This window comes from Bufo bufo, chromosome 3 (genome assembly GCF_905171765.1).
Source record: "Bufo bufo chromosome 3, aBufBuf1.1, whole genome shotgun sequence".
Taxonomy (NCBI): Eukaryota; Metazoa; Chordata; class Amphibia; order Anura; family Bufonidae; genus Bufo; species Bufo bufo.
Window position 1 is genome coordinate 469239332 of NC_053391.1, and position 21846 is coordinate 469261177.

General features: G+C 39.8%; 1 protein-coding gene across 1 annotated transcript in view; it reads right to left on the bottom strand.

Moving 5' to 3' along the window:
- MYO16 (myosin XVI) overlaps window positions 1-21846 on the bottom strand; it is a 441642-nt gene that overhangs the window by 169304 nt on the left and 250492 nt on the right. The window contains exons 23-24 of the mRNA XM_040422330.1: window positions 5513-5588; window positions 1588-1760 (exon numbers count right to left, since the gene is read on the bottom strand). Coding sequence (XP_040278264.1) covers window positions 1588-1760; window positions 5513-5588 — 249 coding nt within the window. The remainder of the gene's footprint in view (window positions 1-1587; window positions 1761-5512; window positions 5589-21846) is intronic.

Consider the following 21846-nt stretch of genomic DNA (forward strand, 5'->3'; position numbering starts at 1 on the left):
GTTAAGTGATTCAAAGGAAAGCAAAATCTTCAAACATTTTTTAGTTTATATAGTGAATGTTTGAGTTTGCAAAGAAGAATGCAAACACTGTTATTTTTGGAAACAGTTTAATATTCACTTTTCTTCATTTTTTTTAGAGGAACAACACAAATTTGATAGATTTTTCTTCATGTTTTGATTTGGAATAGAATGTGTAGTGTTCCCAATGCATTTGTGTGTATGGAAATAAAAGCTATTAGAAGGATTTTGAGCTTCATTCGCTTTTTTAAACACACTGCTATTATTTTTAACACAACTGTACATTGGTTTAGCCCGCTGAGGATGCAAATAATAATACCAAAGATTACTAGAAAAGCTACAATTTCTGGTGAAATTGTGTGAAGTGTTCTTGCCTCCACCAGTAGTCTACAACTGGGGTGGCTTGAGTAACTATTGTGTGGTTGGAGTGGCCCGGAGTAACTGTGGAAAGGTTGGACTGGGCAGAGTAACTTTATGGAGTGGGCAGAGTAACTGTGTGGAGTGTTTGGAGTGAGTAAAGATAGTAAACATTACACTAACCAATTGATTGATCAAATTTAAAAAGTGCACATGGCAAGCTTGATAGAGTGAGAAATGCATTTCAACTTTTTATTTATTTATATAGCACATTTAATTGCAATGTTATTGCCCAACATGCTTCACAGTTACGTTTATAAAAACATTAGCAGCTGATTTGTGTAGGTGGGCTTGAAAATGAGGGAGTGGTGGCAGTTTGGAAATCATGTCCTGATTTTTCAGCTCACACTCTAGCTTTTGTCACTCTGCTGGCTGCTCACACATCTGAGTTCCTATGGCAACTCACTCTATAGCAAGGACAGAGAAGAGCAGTTAAAAACACACTGCTCCAACTTGCTCACTTCACTGGCGTTTGCCATCTTCAAACGGTTGTAGTTTAAAATCCTACAGTGAAGCGCTTTAGATTGTGAGAATCATAAGACCCAGACCTACATTTTGATGCATAGTATGTCTCTGAAATATAAAAAATGAATGCACAGTCGCAGTTTAGAAATTGCCCTTCAAATTTGAGGTGGCTAGAGTGGAGTTTCAATGAATGTCAATGGGCGGCGTGAGTTGCAAACAAATGGTCATATTGTGAAAACTATCAGGACTATGGATTAGCGGTGGACATTTTAGTGGCAGCAGGGATAGCTGAACGTTTTGATATAAGATTTGTGTAGGTGGGCTTGAAAATGAGGGAGTAGTGGCAGTTTAGAAATCATGTCCTGATTTTTCAGCTCACACTCTAGCTTTTGTCAGCTCCCACTCTAGTTTTGAACATTCCGCCATTCATTCCTATGGGACTAATTTCACGACAAAAATGCTGATATTTTGTGAACCATTCGGCAAAACGTTCCACAAAGTAATAGCACACCAATCGGGAACAATCCGCACGTTTCAGTATATTACTGTCAATGTAGTGTAAAAACTGTGGGAGGAGTTAGGGTGGTGAATTTGGCTATAATAAGAAGAATATATATGTGAGATAACAGTAAGTGGTCTTGCCATGCAAGAACACTTAATAATAGTCTTTATCTCTCTGTATCTTACCTTACTGAGTTCCAATATTCTTTTGGTCTCACCATTTGAAGTGCTTGATGTTTTTTTAAACAGTAAGGCTGCTTTGGGTCCTCTAAGTTTAAGTGGAGGATATGGTGGTACAAGGGATCCTGTCTGTGTGAGTTTAGACTGGAACATCTGGTTGATTAGCACATTTTCACTCGCTATAAAGAATTGCATGACAATTATAATACGGTCAATGTAAACTTACAGTAAAAACATGTTTACCCAAATACAGTAAAGCAATCAATTTTCCCCAGTTATGCAATGCTGTTAAGAATTACAAGATCTGTACACAAATTGGAGAGGCTGCTTCATAAAGGCCAATGACTTGGCCAATTATCATGAAGGAGATTTCATAGGAACGCTTGTTTCTCATAATTGCCCTGTGTAAACCCTTGTTCATGGGGTGAAAGCATTGTTGATCTTGACACCTAAATCATTGTTTCCTGTGTAAACATGGATTTACCTATTCATCTGTATGGGAACATGTGTTCGTATCATATTTAAGACCATCATTTTGTACTCCAGTCTTTATTTGTGCTGTGTTGACATGAAATGTGGAGCAATTATAAAGAAGCCACAACTCTTAACAATTGTGGGACATCAAGGTCAGCCAACGTACCTGAACTGAAATCTACGCTGGTAAGAGGCTAGCAAAAGATTTCAAGTGTAATGCTCCAGTTCTCTGGTGCACATATTTTTAAATTTCCCATCTGTAGCCTCCTGTTCATGACCAGGCTACTTTTTAAATACAGTAAGTGGATAGGGGTGAAGTCGCATATTTTAGTGCAAAACTTTAACCAAAATGGACTTTAACCAAAAATGACAGCTTTTGTACACCAGAAAAATGGTTTAGAGCCTTAAAGGGGTTGTCCTAATTATGTAAAAGAAAAAATAAAGCACTGTAAATCTGATGTCAGCAATATATACATATACAAGCTAATCAAGCTTTAGGCAAAAAAAATATTGATATAATATTGAATGAAGATATTATATTTCCTCATTTCCCTGGTTCTCTTCTAGCCCTTTGTTGACATGCAGTTTCAGAGCTGTGGAGGCATGTAACAACAATATCTGAGGGTGTCAACAAAGACTGCCTTTCCTCTTTCCCTGCTCTACAAAGAGAGTGAGAAAAATTGCCCTGCCTGCAGTTTGACTGCTTGGATTGACATGTATGTGTGGAACTATAAGTCCCAGCTGTACAGTACAATGACATTGCTGATAAACACAGGATTTTCCCCTTACTTGTTCTTGTGCAATGCTCTGAAGACACTTATTCATAGACAGTAGAAGAGTACAGAGGAGAGAAGTCCTCCAGTCTTTGTTAGCTCTGTGTTTGCAGGGTGAGGAGGGAGGAGGGATCCTGTGTACAGCATTTATCTCTTCAGTGCCTGAAGAAGAGGAAATCCTGCAGATGCTCAGTATCTGAAACAGAGCCTCCAGCCCTGAGTCTGTGCTGCTGACAGTGGAAGGGGTTACATTTTGTTGAAGAATCCAGTGGGAGGGGGAACATAGGGCAAACAGCTAATCCAGCAGATGGGGCAGTGCAGGGGGCAGGGCTTATGACTCCAACCAGCACAACCTTCACAGTGGCAGTCCGTGCACAGAAGCAGACCTGCTTCCTCAGGCTTGTGCACAGAACGTAACTGCATGTCAGCTCACGAGAATTGGTGCACTATCTTCAATCAAGATGGCCGTGCAGGCCTATCCACGATCAAATAGATGAGGCGAGTATGTATTTTTGGGTTTTAACCCCTGACTAACTCCCTGGTAGGCTGAATGTGACTCACAGATGCCGCAATCAAGGTTGAACGTGACATCTGGGGGGGTTAAAGGGGTTGTCTGGCTTCAGAGCTGAATCCGGACATATCCCCATTTTCACCCAGGCAGCCTCCCTGAAATGCTCCAATGCTCTCCTTTTCCCTGCAAAATAATTGGAAACAAATCAAATTTTATGTTAAGTTCAGCAAAATAGCCAAATCCAATTTTTGAAAAGTTTGCTTATCATTAATGGTCAATGTCACTTCATGCAACATTGTATAAATCACTAGTATAGTGAATATAAGAAACATTATAATAAATTATCAGAGGAAATGCCTTTTCTCCAGTTATCAGATATTGGGAGGCTGAGGAACAGTGAGCAGCAAGAGTCAGTAGAGAGACACTGGCATCTCACCCGCTAATAAGTGTTAAATCTCACCCCAAGTGCTTTATTCACAGCTATACTGATCAGTTCATCTTTGTAATGCCCTATATGGTGCTTTTGGATTATTCTGAGTGAGAGATGGAGAGTTATGTATCAGTATTTCCTGTGTACTCTGTGGGAAGACATAATTGCAGCTAGTCTCCATCCACTAGCTTAGGGACAACTGAGAATAAGATATATGTACAGTATGCAAATAAGAAAAACTAAAAATGACAGATACAAGTCATATAATAGTAAGTGCTATAATTTATGTATGCACATTTGGCATCCTTTTCTGAAAAGTCTGAAATGACAGATACCCTTAAATAATTATTTAATATTTTTTTTATAGACATTTCTTTGAATAAATATAGTTTCCCATACTTCATAGCTTGAATGCTTGATTCCTATGTGTCAAGTATATCCCAGAATACCCACAATACAATCATCAACTCCTGTATTTCTCAGATATGAAAATAACTGACAGGGCACCAATTACAGAATGTAATAAGACATAATTCATTGATTGAGACTCTCCTAGTAGAATGATGAATATATAATGACTAGAGTAAACTGAGCATGCTAAGCAAGAAAAGCATTAGTATGATCAGCATAGTCTCCTAACCACAGCAGATTATAATCATTATTCTCATCAGTATTCGCTGCTTCAGAGGACGGATTTCCAGATCAATAAATATGCAAGCAATACCCATACACATGATTTACATTTCATATTCAATCTTATTTTACATGTAGAGTTTATATCTGAGATCCTGAAAATAATGAATATAGAGTTTTTTGAACCTTTTATATTGATTTATATCCTCAGGGGTCCAATACCCAACATACCAACTGATCAGTTATGTAGCGGCTCTGGCACGGAAGTCAGTGCTGGAATTAAAGCTCCATCCATTGTGTTTAATAGACACAGCTGGTTATTGCAGCGCTGCTCCCATTGAAGTGAATGGAGTTAATCCGGCAGCTACTTCAGAACAGCTGTTCTGTGGGGTGTAGTTTTCAGATCCCCCTGATCAAATTTTGATGGCCTATACCAGTGATGGCTAACCTTGGCACTCCAGCTGTGGTGAAACTACGACTCCCAGCATGCTCCATTTATTTCTATAGAGTTCTGAGAGCAGCCAAGCAAGGGGGGCATCTTGGGAGTTATAGTTTTACCACAGCTGGAGTGCCAAGGTTAGCCATCACTGGCCTATACTGATGATAGGATATCAAAATAAAAAGGACCAGAAAACCCTTTTGAAACATATTTGGCATTGCTTAGGGATTTGTGCTGTCAGCGCATTCTAAGCAAAAGGACATTCATATCAATGGCAATTTTTTAGATTGTTGCGACCTCTTGAACTGAGATAGTTGTTATTATTATTATTATTTATTATTAAAGCGCTGTTCATTCCATAGCGCTGGTATACATACATAATACAGACAATTGCACTGATCATAAACAAGACGAGTTACAAACTGCTACAGAAGGAGAGAGGGCCCTGCCCGTGAGGGCTTACAATCTACATGATATAGTTGTAAAATAAAATAAAATATTATATGATGAGCTTAATGTAGAAGAATGTTATTTTACTATATCACTGACAATAGCATGGATTCTATTGTCCAGAGCTTGGGTGAAAGTGAGAGCAGTTGTGTAGTGAAGCTTAATGTCTATACAGAAAAATATATTTAGTATTTCATAACATAATAACTGATAGAACTTACTCTTCAAGGCAAAGAGAAGATTCTGAGACAATACATCTTTATTTTTCTCAATTGCTCCAGAAATGTCGTAGGTTACCTGGAGGAGGAATGTTATGCAACAAACAAAATATTAACTCTTGTTATTAAGCCAAATATATTCAAGATCATTATAAAAGACAGCAACTAATAAAGTAAACATGTACATTTGGATGGCCTCACATGTATTTTTTTTAGACAATTGTAAAGCCAACTTTATGACTGTGGCTTTTACCAGAATTAATAACCAGAGGAACTGTTTAAACATATAAAACACTAACATTTTCAATTGAAAGGTGAGGTTTCTTTTACTTGGAACCACTTTAGCACCATAGCTTTATGTATTATGTACGGTTCTCCAGGACTACAAAAGATGGCTGCTTTCTTCCAAAAACAGCAGCACATCTGTCCATAGGTTGTGTGTGGTATTGCAGCTCAGTCCCAATCACTTCAATGCTGCAATACCACACCCAGCATGTGAACTAGTAGGGTGTTGTGTTTGAGAGAAAACAGCCATCTTTTTGAAGTCCTGGAGAACCGCTTTAACCCCACTACATCTGTGAATCAATGCAGAGTTCTCAGAAAATGTGCTTCAGAATTGTTATCTCATGGTAAATTCAAGTGTCTACTAAAATAGACACCTATAGCCTGCAGCCAGCCTGTGTACACCCATATTAAACTGGTTAATGTATAGTTGAGGCATATGCTTGTGCTAGAATTAAAGACAATGTCTGTCAAAGAAAGTATAAAGTATGATTAGGTTTATATACACTTTTCTTTTATTTTGATTGTTGTGTAGATTGCGTGATTTAAATAATTGAATGGAGCTAGACAGAAGTTTTGACTGATAACAGCCCTTGGTAGGGGGTAGAGACAGGAGGGGAAAAAACAATTTACAAAACTTTTATTCTCACGAATATTGGTGAATATGAACATTCATTCTGCTAGACACTGCTCCTGAATATGCATTGGAGGTGGAGCTTCACTGTGAAGTGTTTCCTGCTCTTTATTTGATTTAGTTCATAGCCCCTCCCCTCTGCTCTGATAGCTGTAGCATTCATCCAAGACCCACCTCCACTGCTCTTATAGGAACAGAAACTGCAAAATAAAACTTCATATTTGTATATGTTTGGCCTGCTTTCATCATACCCTACCTTGTGCTGTCAGTAGTTTTGCAAAGTCAAAACTGCTGACAGACCAGCTTTAAGGCAAAAGGTATGACAGACATTTTTTCAAAGAATTAAATAAAATTGGGACATTTAAGCCTAGCCCCCCTAGGAATGCCCACAACACCAACTCTTAGTTGAGGCTTCTATAAACCCTGTCCCTTTTTTGCCCAGTTCACAGCACTGTCCTGCCAAAATCGGGAATGTTGGCAGGTATATAAAAAGTAAAATTTGATGTTACCTCCTCTCCTCTCTCACCATCCACCAACCAGATTTTAATCCTGAACTTGCCCGCGTCCTGGGCTTTGAGAGATTTACATTACGCAATTTAGATGATCTCTAATTAAAGCACCATGGGGAATTTGACCACACACATCTCCTTTCAAGCATATGGGGCATGAATTGTGTAGCTAATAATAAAAAAGGTTTGCTTCTATTGTGGTTGCGTTCATCTTTCTCCTCTAGACAGTCCTTTTAACTATTATATAGCATTTGTATAAATGGAAGATAGCTATTTTGTACACATTTTAAGCAAATGTATAAATAAATAATAAATAGTCTCATCTGTGGATAGGAATTTGCGCTGTTTCTTATGCTCATTATATAAAAAAAAAAAAATCACTTTCTAAAGCAGATTAGTTCAAATCCCAGAAATTGCTATGCAGCTTTCGATATTGTGCTGCTTAAATGATGTGCTTCTAAATAATTAGGATTTTGCGTGTGCGGTGGTTATAATTAGTGATGAGCGGGAGGTGCCATATTCGATTTTGACGAAATTCGCGAATATTCGCTAGAATATTCATTTCATATTAGTCGAAATCAAATATTTGTCATTTTTCACGTCATCGGCGCAAGCGCACTGAGGGAGTGCTGAGGAGGCGAGCCTCTTTATCTCCGAGCGCCTGCGCCGAATCAGCACAGGCGTGCGATTTTTGAAATGCTGACAGGGCTGGCCGGAGGAGGAGATCGCGGCTGGCCCTGTCAATCAACAGAAGGAGGGGGCGGTTTTCTGCGGCTGCTACCAGCAAGTAGACGCCCTACTTGCTGGTAGAAAGGTAATTAGCATATTATAAAAGTAAGTTTTTTGCTAAATCTACTGAACGAAAATTATTAATAACATAATGTATGGCAATATGGCAGGATAGGGATTATAAGTACACAAAAAAAAAATAATAATGAGTTTAGTGGAGTGACAGAAGCCCTTTAAAAAAAAAAAGCAAAGTAATATAATCGCATAACAAATTAAACACAGCTGTCTCTATAGTCAACCTTCCTATTTGATTGCTAGAATTAGCAAAGTTGACTATTATGGAGCTAAAACGAAGATGGAGAATACTTTGTTATCTTCGTTTTGAGGAATATGACAAATACATTCGTCATATTCGCTAATTCTACCAAGCCAACCATAGTAAACCAGGTCTAAGTTGAAATCGCAATGCGATTAATTCAAGTTATATTAATCGCATTGCGATTACAACTTAGCACTGCTATATTCCATATTCGTTAATTCTAGCCTAATATGGAATATAGCAGTGCTAAGTTGTAATCGCAATGCGATTAATATAACTTGAATTTATCGCATTGCGATTTCAACTTGGACCTGGTTTACTATGTTTGGCTTGGTAGAATTAGCGAATATGACGAATGTATTCGTCATATTCCTCAAAACGAAGATAACGAAGCATTCTCCATCTTCGTTTTAGCTACCGATTCGTCAACTTCGCTAATTCTAGCAATCAAATAGGAAGGTTGACTATAGAGACAGCTGTGTTTAATTCGCTATGCGATTATATTACTTTGCTTTTTTTTATAAATAGAATCATTATAATAATAATCAAGTATTATTTATAACTATTCAAAAAAAATTTTTAAAAAGCAAAGTATAATAATCGCATAGTGAATGAAACTTAGCTGTCTCTATAGTCAACTTTCCTATTTGATTGCTAGAATTAGTGAAGCTGACGAATATGGAGCTAAAACGAAGATGGAGAATACTTTGTTATCTTCGTTTTGAGGAATATGACGAATACATTCGTCATATTCGCTAATTTTACCAAGCCAACCATAGTAAACCAGGTCCAAGTTGAAATCGCAATGCGATTATTCAAGTTATATTAATCGCATTGCGATTACAACTTAGCACTACTATATTCCAGATTAGGCTAGAATTAACGAATATGGAATATAGCAGTGCTAAGTTGAAATCGCAATTCGATTATTATAACTTGAATTAATCGAATTGCGATTTCAACGTAATTCTCAAATCCGACAGTACATTCTAGTATGGAGACGTTCCCATGGTGATGGGGACGCTTCATGAGCACGGAAGTTGTCAGTAGCGGCAACGGGCACTGACTGGAGCAGCCAGGAAGCCAGGAATCCTAAGGACAGGTAAGAACTACTTTTGGTTAGTGGGAAAGAAAAAAAAATAACAATAAAAAAAAAAAATAATAATAATATTCTAAATATAGAATTTATAGCACTATATTCGAAATATTCGTGAATTAGCGAAGTGCCGATATTCTAAAAAAAAAAATCGATATTCGAATATTCGCGCTCAACACTAGTTATAATCTGTAAAATGTTGTCAATGACATAACACACAATTTTATGCAAATATTGTAAGATAACAAAGATTTTGAATGATTAAAAGATTCTTACATCTAAAAACTATAAAAAAAAAAATCAAGAATTAAAACTGGGTGTATATATACAGTACAGACCAAAAGTTTGGACACACCTTTTCATTCAAAGAATTTTCTTTATTTTCATGACTATGAAAATTGTAGATTCACACTGAAGGCATCAAAACTATGAACATATGGAATTATGTACATAACAAACAAGTGTGAAACAACTGAAAATATGTCATATTCTAGGTTCTTCAAAGTAGCCACCTTTTGCTTTGATTACTGCTTTGCACACTCTTGGCATTCTCTTGATGAGCTTCAAGAGGTAGTCCCCTGAAATGGTTTTCACTTCACAGGTGTGCCCTGTCAGGTTTAATAAGTGGGATTTCTTGCCTTATAAATGGGGTTGGGACCATCAGTTGCGTTGAGGAGAAGTCAGGTGGATACACAGCTGATAGTCCTACTGAATAGACTGTTAGAATTTGTATTATGGCAAGAAAAAAAGCAGCTAAGTAAAGAAAAATGAGTGGCCATCATTGCTTTAAGAAATGAAGGTCAGTCAGTCAGCCGAAAAATTGGGAAAACTTTGAAAGTAAGGGCTATTTGACCATGAAGGAGAGTGATGGGGTGCTGCGCCAGATGACCTGGCCTCCACAGTCACCGGACCTGAACCCAATCGAGATGGTTTGGGGTGAGCTGGACCGCAGAGTGAAGGCAAAAGGGCCAACAAGTGCTAAGCATCTCTGGGAACTCCTTCAAGACTGTTGGAAGACCATTTCAGGGGACTACCTCTTGAAGCTCATCAAGAGAATGCCAAGAGTGTGCAAAGCAGTAATCAAAGCAAAAGGTGGCTACTTTGAAGAACCTAGAATATGACATATTTTCAGTTGTTTCACACTGGTTTGTTATGTATATAATTCCACATGTGTTAATTTATAGTTTTGATGCCTTCATAGTCATGAAAATAAAGAAAACTCTTTAAATGAGAAGGTGTGTCCAAACTTTTGGTCTGTACTGTATATCTAATGACATCTCTAATAGATATTTCTGCGCCAATGAGGATTGACTAACATCATACAACACTTTGTGTGTGTGAGATGTTCAAGTACATTAGTAGTATATTTTTACAGGCAATGACACATATAACACCAATGGTACACATATGAGATAAAGTCCATTCATGTAGACCAGCTTGTTTAAAAAATGTAGTAAAGAGTAATTCATATACCACAAGAAGAAAGTCGACTATGTTAGGTGATAACAAATCACTGTAATCCTTGATAAGAAAGGATTTTCTGTAGTGGGTGAACATATATATTGATAAAATCCAGTAATCTTAAATGGTCACAGTGTGTCTGGAATATAAATTGGAGAAAAACTATCCCTTATTTTATCTCAGTTAACATGTCTCAGATTATTTATGAGTGCAAGAAAAACATTCTAAATAGGTATGCAGAGCTCAGGCATGTTAGGCACATATTGGCAACCTGTCATCAGACTTTTTATTTTTTTTGCACATGCCTTACAGTGGTTCTCCGAGTTACAGATATTGATATATCCTTCAGATATGTCTTAAATGATCACAGTTTGCTTCCACCCATAGACTGTTAGTTTCCAGCACCATGGCAGCCTGAATCAGTCTTTTCTTTTTTTACTAAAGGTAGGCCAAGGTAGACAAGGTAGAGGTTCAATAGTGTGTAGGTTGAATGTGTGGTTTGGCTATTCATTAATATGTTCCCACAAGCAACCATTAGCATGGCATTGGTGCTGCTTATCTTTCTCGCAAGCAATTTCACCACTTACGCTACTAGTCTCTAGAAAGAAATATCAGAAAAGCTAAAATGATTCAACTTGTTGGATCTTTGCCTAAAAGCAGATGTCTTAAAGGTTCCCATACATCTTCTATAGATGTTGGCCAAAAGGTCACTTGGCTGATAGTAGTGTTGGGCGAGCATGATCGGCCAAACACTTTTTTACTCGAGCATCACGATTCTCAGTACTCCGCCGAACAACACGAGTCTCCTTTAATAAAAGTGCGCAAAGGTACTGGCACTCACTGTAATGCCGTAGCCATGTTGGGTACTGGCATTACAGTGATTGGCTGGCCGGACCGCGTCATCGGGTGCTATATAGCACCCGATGACACGTGGTTCGGCTCAGTCTTAGTCAGGGAGAGTTGCAGCAGAAGGAACAGATAGTGTAGGGACAGGAATTTTATTTTATTTTTTAGGCAGGGTTTACTGGTGAAAGGTGTTAGAGACCCAAAAGTTCTTTTAAGGACTATTGTTTTATCTGGCGGCCATATATATTATTAGCGCGACCTGCACTAAATTACGATCAGATCAGCAGCAGACCCTCACCCCTAAAGTTTTAGATGGTCAGTTCAGCAGCAGGCCCTTGCCACTAATGTTTTAGATGGTCAGCTCAGAAGCAGACCCTCACCACTAATTTTTTAGATGGTCAGATCAGCAGCAGACCCTCACCACTAATTTTTTAGATGGTCAGTTCAGCAGCAGACCCTCACCCCTAATTTTTTAGATGGTCATATCAGCAGCAGGCCCTTTTTCCCTAATGTTTTTGATGGTTACCAGCAGGCCATCAATCATAATTTTTCAAGGGTGTGTATGATGCCCTCCTTTATGTGTAATAAAGGGTGTATTGTAGTGCCGGTACCTTGTAATTTTTGGCAGCTTTTTCTCTTAGTGCATAGGCTTTATGAGTGTAGGAGTCCCACTACCTGAACAATTGTACCACAATGTGAATGAGGCCCTCCTTTATGCGATATACAGGTTGTATCGGAGTGCCTCTTCCTTGTAGTTTTTTGGCAGCACTTGCACTTTGCACTTTATATACAAGTAAATATATAGGAAAGAATGTTTTCTAAAAAAAATTCCTCTAAAATCGATTTTATCTTCAGTTTGGTGCATATTACTGTCAGTCTGTAAAAGTGGCGTACTACTCGGACAACATCGTTCCCAGCAGCGACCTGGGAGTCCAAGATGATTCCAGACATCCTCCCCATGCTGTTCCTGAACCATTTCAGTGGTGTTTCCATCAATTTCTGACCTTTTCCTATAAACCAGACACCCTCCCCTCTTCAGAGCAGGGGGTCCCTGGTTTAATGCTTGGGTTCTCCCATTGACTTCCATTGTGCTCGGGTGCTCTGTAAAGCACCCGAGCATCCCAAAGTGTTCTACTCAAGCACCTGAGCACTTTGGTGCTCAATCAACACTAGCTGATAGCTATATCTACTGATCAGCCAAGGATGTATATGTTGTGAATGGGGAGAGAAGAGAAAGCCACTGCCAGATACCTCTGGTGGTGGCTTTTTTCCCAGGAGAACAAAAGAATCAGGGATTGAAATAATTATTTTCTTTCCCATTTGCTGGAGACAGGTTGGGAAGCCCACACACTTTAGATTGCAGACAATCTTAGGCTAAAGAAACATTTTCATAGCCAAGTGTTTCTATTATTAACTTTCTTTATTATTATTCAATATTAACAAACAATTTCATAAACACATATCAATATTAACATCATTTTCCAAACCCAAAACCCTCCCCCTGATTTCCTTCCCCTCCCATCCCAAGATGTGTCCTACTTCTCCACCAGCCCTCCGTAACATGACCGAGGAATGATGGAGAAGGATGGAGAGAGGAGAAAGCTCTATAGATTCCATTCTCCCCAAATTTGACTTCATTTTATCTCGGTATCTCTTTGCATATATGGAATATGTTCATATATCTTGTTGGTATTTACCAAATTTAACCATGTATTAATACTGGGAACTTCTCGCGCAAACCAAGAGCGTGCTATTAGGAGTCTTGCCAGAAACATTATTTTAAACAGAAGATTTTTTTTATATTGGTGACAGCCCACCATGGCAAGATCCCCCAATACCCAGCATTCAGCAATAAAAGGAATCCGCACATTAAGTTTTCTCTATATATAGTCGTGAATAGTCTCCCAATATTGTTTCAACTCTGGACAAAACCAGAACATGTGCAAATAGTCCGCCTCAGGAACATCACACCTAGGACAATTAGAATAATTCCTAATACCACATTTATTAAGCCAGAGAGGGGTAACAAAGTCTGTGTAGAATATTAAACTGCACCAAAACGTGATTAAAATTATGTGATACCAGTTTTAGATCCTGAGCTAACTTCTCCTGATCCTCCAAGTGTGTCATTGAACATTCATTTTGCCAAGCCCTCTGTCCCGGGGACCAAATATCACCAAATCGTGCCATAATTAAGCTTTTATAATGTTGAGAAATCTTCATCTTTTGTCCCAAGTTCTCTATCAATTCATTAAATTGTGGACAGGTGTGAATTTCCAGCCTATTTTTTTCTTTAATACTTAAAAGTGCCAATCTTAGCTGTAAATACCGAAACCATGATAATTTCTGTGATTTTTGTCTTTGTGATAGTACCGTGAACGAAACAATATCCCCACTTCCTACTATCTGTGTCAAATATAAAATATTACCTTTTTGCCAATATAAATCTCTACTTAATTGAACTAAAGTTTGCAAGTGCTTGTTATACCACAACGGAGTACATCCAATTGAACCTTTCACTCCATACCAAAGTCTAATCGAATACCATGACTTCATAATCAAATTCCTGGCGGACTTAAATTCTCTATCGGAGTCGGTCAAATGATCCGACTCCAATAGCAAAAAAAAATTATCATAAGGGGATCTATTCACTAAGTACTTGCACAGTGGGCTATCAATCCACTCACGGAGAAAACAGAACTGCGTAGCCAAGAAATAACCCCTAAAGTAGGGGAGATTAACTCCTCCACTCTCCAAAGGCTTATACCAATAGTCTAATTTAAGTCTTAAGCGTTTCCATCCCCATAGTAAGTCCCTAATAATTCTTTCTATTAATTTAAAAAATCTATCCCCAATCCATACTGAAGAATTCTTGAAGGCATACAATAACTGGGGAAGAATCCCCATCTTAATTAGAGATACTTTATCTGCTTTTGATAGAGATAACTGGAGCTATGTTATTTTTAACCTTAGCTTATTTATCAGTGGAATCAAGTTAAGCAAAATGAAATCTTCCACCCTAGGAGAGATTATAATGCCTAAATACTCAAGAGAGTCAGAAATTTTCAGAGTATTCATAGGGGCCTCATTGGGGAGTAAAAGGTTATCTAAGGACATGATCCTATTATCCAAAGGCAAGAGGGTAGTTTTTTCCCAATTTACATCCAGACCTGAGACCTCTCCAAATTGACGTATCGTTTGAATGATATTCAACAAAGTAGATTGAGTCTGTTGAACATAAAACAGAATATCGTCTGCATAAAGAGAGATTCGGTCTTCGACTCCTAGTACCCCAAACCCCAGAATCTTAGGGTCCTGTCTAATTCTAGCGGCCAAGGGCTCAATATAGATATCAAATAAAAGCGGAGAAAGTGGACATCCCTGGCGAGTGCCTCTAGTCATAGGAAAACTTCTTGTAAGATACCCATTTATATTCAATCTTGCGGTAGGAGATCTATACAGAAGTTTTACCATACCAATAAACCTAGGGCCGAAGCCCATCTTATGAAGCACTCTCCACAGGAACCTCCATTCAACTCTATCAAAAGCCTTAGAGGCATCTATAGACAAAATAGATTGTGAATCCCCTCCGGACATCTGTAAATTAGTAAAGAGACAATGTAAATTATAATGGGTCCCTTTATTAGGCATAAAACCAGTTTGGTCTGGATGTATAATTGATGTCATGACACTAGTTAACCTCATCGCCAGGATCTTAGAAAAAAGTTTAACATCTGTATAAGGGCTCATTCAGACGGCCGTATGCTGTCCGCAAAAATACTGAATGCTATCCGTTTTTTTGCGGATCCGCAAAAAAAATGAAACATGTCCTATACTTGTCCGTGAAAATCAGGACATGGCCCCATTGAAGTCTATGGGTCCGCAAAAATACTGAATGCTATCCGTTTTTTTGCAGATCCGTTTTTTTGCGGATCCGCAAAAAAAGGATAGCATTCAGTATTTTTGCGGACAGCATACGGCCGTCTGAATGAGCCCTTAAGAAGAGAGATAGGTCTATATGACCCCAAATCGTTAGGGTCTTTACCCTTCTTCAGTACCAATGAAATAACGGCCTCTGTCATGGTTTCTGGAAGGGATCCCTCCTTTATTGAATCAGAGAGAGTTTCCCACAGATAAGGAAGAAAAATCTCCCTATATTTACGATAAAACTCATACGGAAGTCCATCCATTCCAGGAGAGGAATTGCCTGAGCAGGTTTTAATTACTTCATCTATCTCTTGAAGACATAGGTCCCTCTTCAGATGTACTTTTTGACTATGTGTAAGAACTGGAAGGGAAATAGAGTCCAAGTATGAGTCAATCACATCCTCTGAGGTAACACTCTCCGATTCGTATAGGTCACAAAAGTAATTTGTAAATATTTCCATTATTCCCTCCTGATCCTCAATAATGGTCCCATCCGAAGCACGAATACTACGAATCTCTTTCTTTAGATCCTGGCTAGCTATTACCCTAGCCAACATCTTCCCAGGACGCCCTGCCTCTGAGAAATATTTTTGTCCCCTAAAGAATAGCCTCTGTTGGGCTTTATCCAGAAGAAAGTCGGAGAAAGCCCGACCTGTCCTCTGCATAATTTCTCTAGCTTCCTCTGATTTTAACTTGGTATATCCATCCATTCCGGCCGCAGCTGCTTCCTCTAGTTCTTTCTCCTTCATGGCATAACATTTACTCAAATTAGCAATTGTACTGATAAAAATCCCTCTCATGACCACTTTAAATGCATCCCAAACCAGTTGAGGTTTAGCTGAAGCAATGTTTTTATCCCAAAAGGAGGTAATCTCATTTTCTATCTGGTCATGATTATCAATTATTAATAGCCAATGGGGGTCCAATCTGAATGGGGGTTCCTGTCTAAGGCTATTCCTGACCATACACAGATCTATTAAAAAAGGTATATGATATGAAACAGATCTGGTATCATATTTCATGCGTTTGATACAGTTTAAATATCCTTTATTTATCAGGACCAGATCAAGTGTTTCTAAATTCTATGAAATGCCTGTAAGTTCTAAGTACACCCCTTGATAAATTCCTTGAGAGGTGTAGTTTACTAAATGTGGTAAATTTTTAAGGGTTTCCATTTTAGGGTCTCTTCAAGTGTGACATGGCACCCAAAAACCATTACAGCAAAATCTGCCTTCCATATGTTGCTCCTTCTCTTCTGAGCCCTGCTTTGTGCCCATACAGCAGTTTACAACCACATGTGGGATGTTTCTGTAAACTGCAGAATCTGTATGATAAATATTGAGGTTTTTGGCTGTTAACTCTTGCTGTGTTATAAGAAAAATGTATTAAAATAAAAAATCGGCAAAAAACAAAATGTGTCATTTTAAAATATCACCTCTATTCTTCTTTCATTCTTGTGGAACATCATTTGTAAAATCAGTTTGAAATAATTTAAAGGGTACAGTTTGTAAAATGGGTTCATTTATTGGTGGTTTCTATTATGTAAGCCCCACTAAGTGACTTTATAAATGAATTGTACCTTTAAAAATGCGAGTTTTGGAAATTTTCTTGAAAACATTAAAAATTGTTTAAAAAAATTCCAAGAATTCTAAAGTCCTAAAAAAAGTCAATGACATTTACAATATCATATCAACCTAGAGTATACATATGGTGAATGTTAGTTAATAACTATTTTATAAGGTATCACTATCCATCTTAAAAGCAGAGATATTCTAATTTAGAAAATAGCAACATTTTCTACTGATTTGAGGTACGATGTATCACGAGAACACAGTCTCAGAACTAATTGCAAAAGTAAAATCATTCAAGTTATTATATTACTATAAAATATTGCCTGCATTTCTAAAACACATAGCTCTGGTGTTACCCTCATGGTATGTTGATGACCAATTATCAGTGTATTCTAAGAAATAAAATAACTTAGCTACAGAGCAAAGACAAAGACAAGGTTGAACAACACACGTCTGGAATGTACCATGTGATTGTCACAAGGATCCAAGAAATATTAATTAACAGTGCTTGCAAAAGAAAATAATACCCTTGAAGCCAGACGTCATCTGGCAATTATTTCCTGAAAGTTGAAATGAAACTACAGGGAAGGCTATTCATGTACCAATCCCCAAAGTATCTTCAAGGAGGAAAACAATTTCCCACAACTTGCATGCAAGAAATTCTTTATAGAATATTTAATTTATTAGCATTATTTGATTGTGAAAGCATGAATATGATATGTCACACAATTTTGTATTTGTATTTTTTTTTTTATCATCAAAGGCAGTATAATGCTGTATTCACATTATCAGTGTAACTTCCCATTAGCGATGGTATTTTTGAAAGTAACCTTATTGATCCCATTTATTATTGGGATTGATGTTATTTTTAATCCTTCATGTCATTATTTATATTAAAGGGGTTGGAAAGTTTCCTATATTAATGACCTACCCTCAGGATAGGTCATCATCAATATCAAATCGATCGGGGGTTGATTCCTGGCACTCATGCCAATCCACTGTTTGAAGAGAACACAATGCTTGTATGAGCGCTGCATTCTCTTCACTCTTTACCTGCTTGCCATCGACATTGCAGCAGCGATCAGTTGTTATTGCAGCTTCTCTGTCCCCGTTCACTGCCATGGAAAGTAGATGTTACACTCTTTCTGTTCCTTCCCATTGAAGTGAAAGGAACTGTTGCAATGTTGATGGCGAGCAGGTAAACAATGAATAGAAGGCAGCACTTGCATTCTCTTCAAACAGCTGATTGGCAGGGGTGTCGGGAATGAAGCCACTGCCAATGTGATATTGATGACCTATCCTGACCTGTTAAAAAAAATCATAAAATCTTGAAATCTTTATAATGGACAAATAACAGGCATGACCCACCATTCACTAAAGGTGATGATTAGAGATGAGAGAATTTCTCAAAAATTTGATTCGGCCGGTTTGCTGAATTTTCCAAAAAGATTTGATTTGATCCGAATTTCTTTGCAGCAAATCACGTAAAAAAAATAGCTATTTCCTGGCTGCAGAGAGCCTGTATAGTGGTGTAGAACACTGTGCCTTGCAGTAACATGCATAGGGAGTCTGCTGTGGCAGTGAAACAATACTGTGAGTCAGTATGACATGCAGATGACAGGCGTCGCTCTTAGAATCACTGCACACTTCACTTATTTGTGCAATTACAGGGCCAAAATTGACCAAATAACTCAAGTGTGAAATCAGCCTTACAGGATGATGTTAGCGCCAGGTATAAAGGACCGTGCAGAAGCCTAAGATCCTACAGTAGTATGAAAGAGTGCACTCCTTTTACACCGTCGTCAGCTGATTCCACATAGATGTCTACAGAACCTGTTCTATTAAACGCTTATACAAGTTGAGCCCACCTGACAGAGTGGAGTGGGTGTCAGCAGTAGGTTTTTTGTTGACGTCACAGATTTTTTTGCCCTTCCTCTGATCTGTCGGAACAATAACCCCCCCAAAAACAGATCCTGTCTGTTGATCATTCGCCTTCACTCGGTCAGCATTTGGTCAGTAATTCATCAGTATTGTTAAAAAAAAACAGGAGTGGATCCAAAACAGAGATGACACAAGAATGGAATATTTGCATGTCTTCTGTGTTTCGTACCCACTCCTGTTTTGGCTACCGAATCATAAGCCAATTCTGATGGGACAATACAGGCCTTACATCTGCTACACAGACAGGATCCATTGTGCGTCTCATTTTTCCTTCCTTTTGACAGATCAGAAGAAGGGTTAAATAAATGATGATGTCAACAAGGCCAAATGGCATAATAGTGGCCCAGTCATAGAGTGTGGAGGGTGGGAGAACAGCTTGAGAAGTCCACAGAGTGGCCCAATGACATAGTGTTGAGGTAGCAGCAGTATGAGGAGACCACAGAGTGGCCCAGTGACATAGTTGGGAGGTGGCAGCAACAGCAGCATAAGGAGACCACAGAGTGACCCATTTACATAGTGTTGAGGTAGCAGCAGTATGAGGAGACCACAGAGTGGCCCAGTGACATAGTTGGGAGGTGGCAGCAACAGCAGCATGAGGAGACCACAAAGTGACTCATTTACATAGTGTTGAGGTGGCAGCAGCATAAGGAGGCCACAGACTGGCAAGGTGACATAGTGTGGAGGTTAGCAGTAGTAGCAGCATGAGGATGCCACAGAGTGGCCCAGTGACATATTGTTGATTTAGCAGCAGCATAGAGGAGACCACAAAATGGCCCAGTGACATATTGTTGATTTAGCAGCAGCAGCATGGAGAGGCCACAGAGTGGCAAGGTGACAGTGTGGAGGTGGAAGCAGGATGGGGGGCCACAGAGTGGCAAGGTGACATAGTGTTGAGTTAGTAGCAGCATGAGGAGGTCACAGAGTGTCCCAGTTACATAGTGTTGATTTAGCAGCAGCATGAAGAGACCACAGAGTGGCAAGGTGACATAGTGTTGAGTTAGCAGCAGCATGAGGAAGCCACAGAGTGGCAAGATGACATAGTGTGGAGGTGGCAGCAGCAGCATGAGGAGACCTAAGTGGTGAGGTGGCAGCAGCAGAGTGACCCGGTGACAAAGTTGGGAGGTGGGTGACAATAACAGTACCCGCTTACGATGGTGGGTGTAAGAAGGAACATTTGGCATCAGATGTGTGGCATCAGGTGGGTGGCAGCATTAGTATAGTAGCTTAGGCAGGTAGCCAGAAAAAGATGGTCTCTTTTGTCAAGGTTTGGATGAGGCAGCATGTATGATTTTATCTAATGTATCAGGCATTGGTGGGTGGAAATCCTGGCTGATCCATGCCTAATTCATCTTGACAAAGGTCAGGGTGTCCAAGCATGCCACCAACTGCTGGTTCAGGTTCTGCTCCAGGTCTAGCTGCTGCTGCTGGGGGGAGTTTCTTCACTAGGTGGGTTAAGAAAGCTGCTCATCATCGACTCTAGAATAAAGCTGCTACTGATGGAGCTGGTACTGCTCTTACCCCCCCCCCTCCCGCCACAGCAGCCATGGCAGTGGAACGAGAGCGCAGAGGGCCCCTCGGTGAGACCTGCGAGAGGAAGGATGATAGCGCAGATAGGCAGCGGCCAACTGACTACATAGGATGTCTCTATAGTAGTTCAGTTTTTCCTCCCTCTCATCGGGTCTAAAAAAGTCCCCCATTTTGGACTGATAGTGAGGGTCCATCAAGGTGGAGAGTCAGAAGTCATCCCTCTGCTGAATGGTGACAATTCGGCTGTTACTACCCAATTAAGTGAGCATGCAGCAGGCCATTTACGCAAGTGACTTGGAGGGACTAACTGTCTCCAGCTCCACTTCATACTGCCGCGGTGTGCCTGGGTCATCTGCCTCATCTTCCTCATCTCCCTCTTGCTCCTCCGAGTGCTCCTGCTCCTCCTCTCCTGTCACCTGTGTAGAAAAACCCATTTCGCTACACATTGCCTGTGCTCCAATGTCCTCCTCCTCCTATAGTTCATCCCCAACAGGGCTCATGTGGCCGTGAGATGTAGTTTCCACGTCTCCAGTCCCCTGACCAGCCAGATGTACTAGCATCTGTTCCAGGATATGAAGCAGTGGAATGAAGTTGTTTACCCCGTAGTCCTGGCGACTGACAAATAACATGGCATCCTCAAAGGGCCTGAGCAAATGGCAGGTGTCACGCATGAGCTGCCACTGGCTGACATCGAAGTTACACAGGGCAGTAACCCTGTCCGCTTGGATCATCAAGAAATCGTTTATGGCCTTTCTCTGTTCGTATAGTCAGTCCAACATATGAAGGCTTGTATTCCAACGGGTTAAAACGTTGCATATCAGAATATGTTGGGGGACCCCGTTCTGCCACTGCAGCTCAAGGAGGGTGTGATTGGCGGTGTACGAAGTGCATGCAAAGTTTCCTGGCCATTTTTAGATTGTCTTGCAGATGGGTGGAAGACTTCAGGAACCGCTTGACAACCAGATTGAAAGCACGCGCCATGCAGGGCGCATAGCTCAGTCCTCTTTGATGCGGCGCCGACACCATGTTCTTCGTTGTCAATCACCATGGTTCCGATTTTGAATTGTTGCGGAGAAAGCCAGGATTCGATTTCTTAATGAAAGACATGGAGTAGTTCCTCCCTTGTGTGACTCCGTTCGCACAGGCAAACGAGGTATAGAACAGCTTCACACCGCCGTGCACTGCACATGTGGTATGCGGGAGGAGTACTGTGAATTGTCCCTGTAGTGGAGGCTAATGAACACTGTGGAGAATGTGGAGTCAGAGGCGGACATTGTCGTAGGACCAATGTACTGAGAACGTGGAGGTGAAAGCGGCGTCACCTGGCCTAGTTGCTGGCTTGGCTGGGCAGGAACCACATTTACCCAGTGGGCCGTAAAGGGCATATTGTCCTTGACCTTAGTTACAGCTCCACACGTCGGCGCTGCCGTGCACTTTGGCAGACATCGACAGGCTCAAGGACTGGCCCACCTTCTGTTCTACATATTTGCACAGG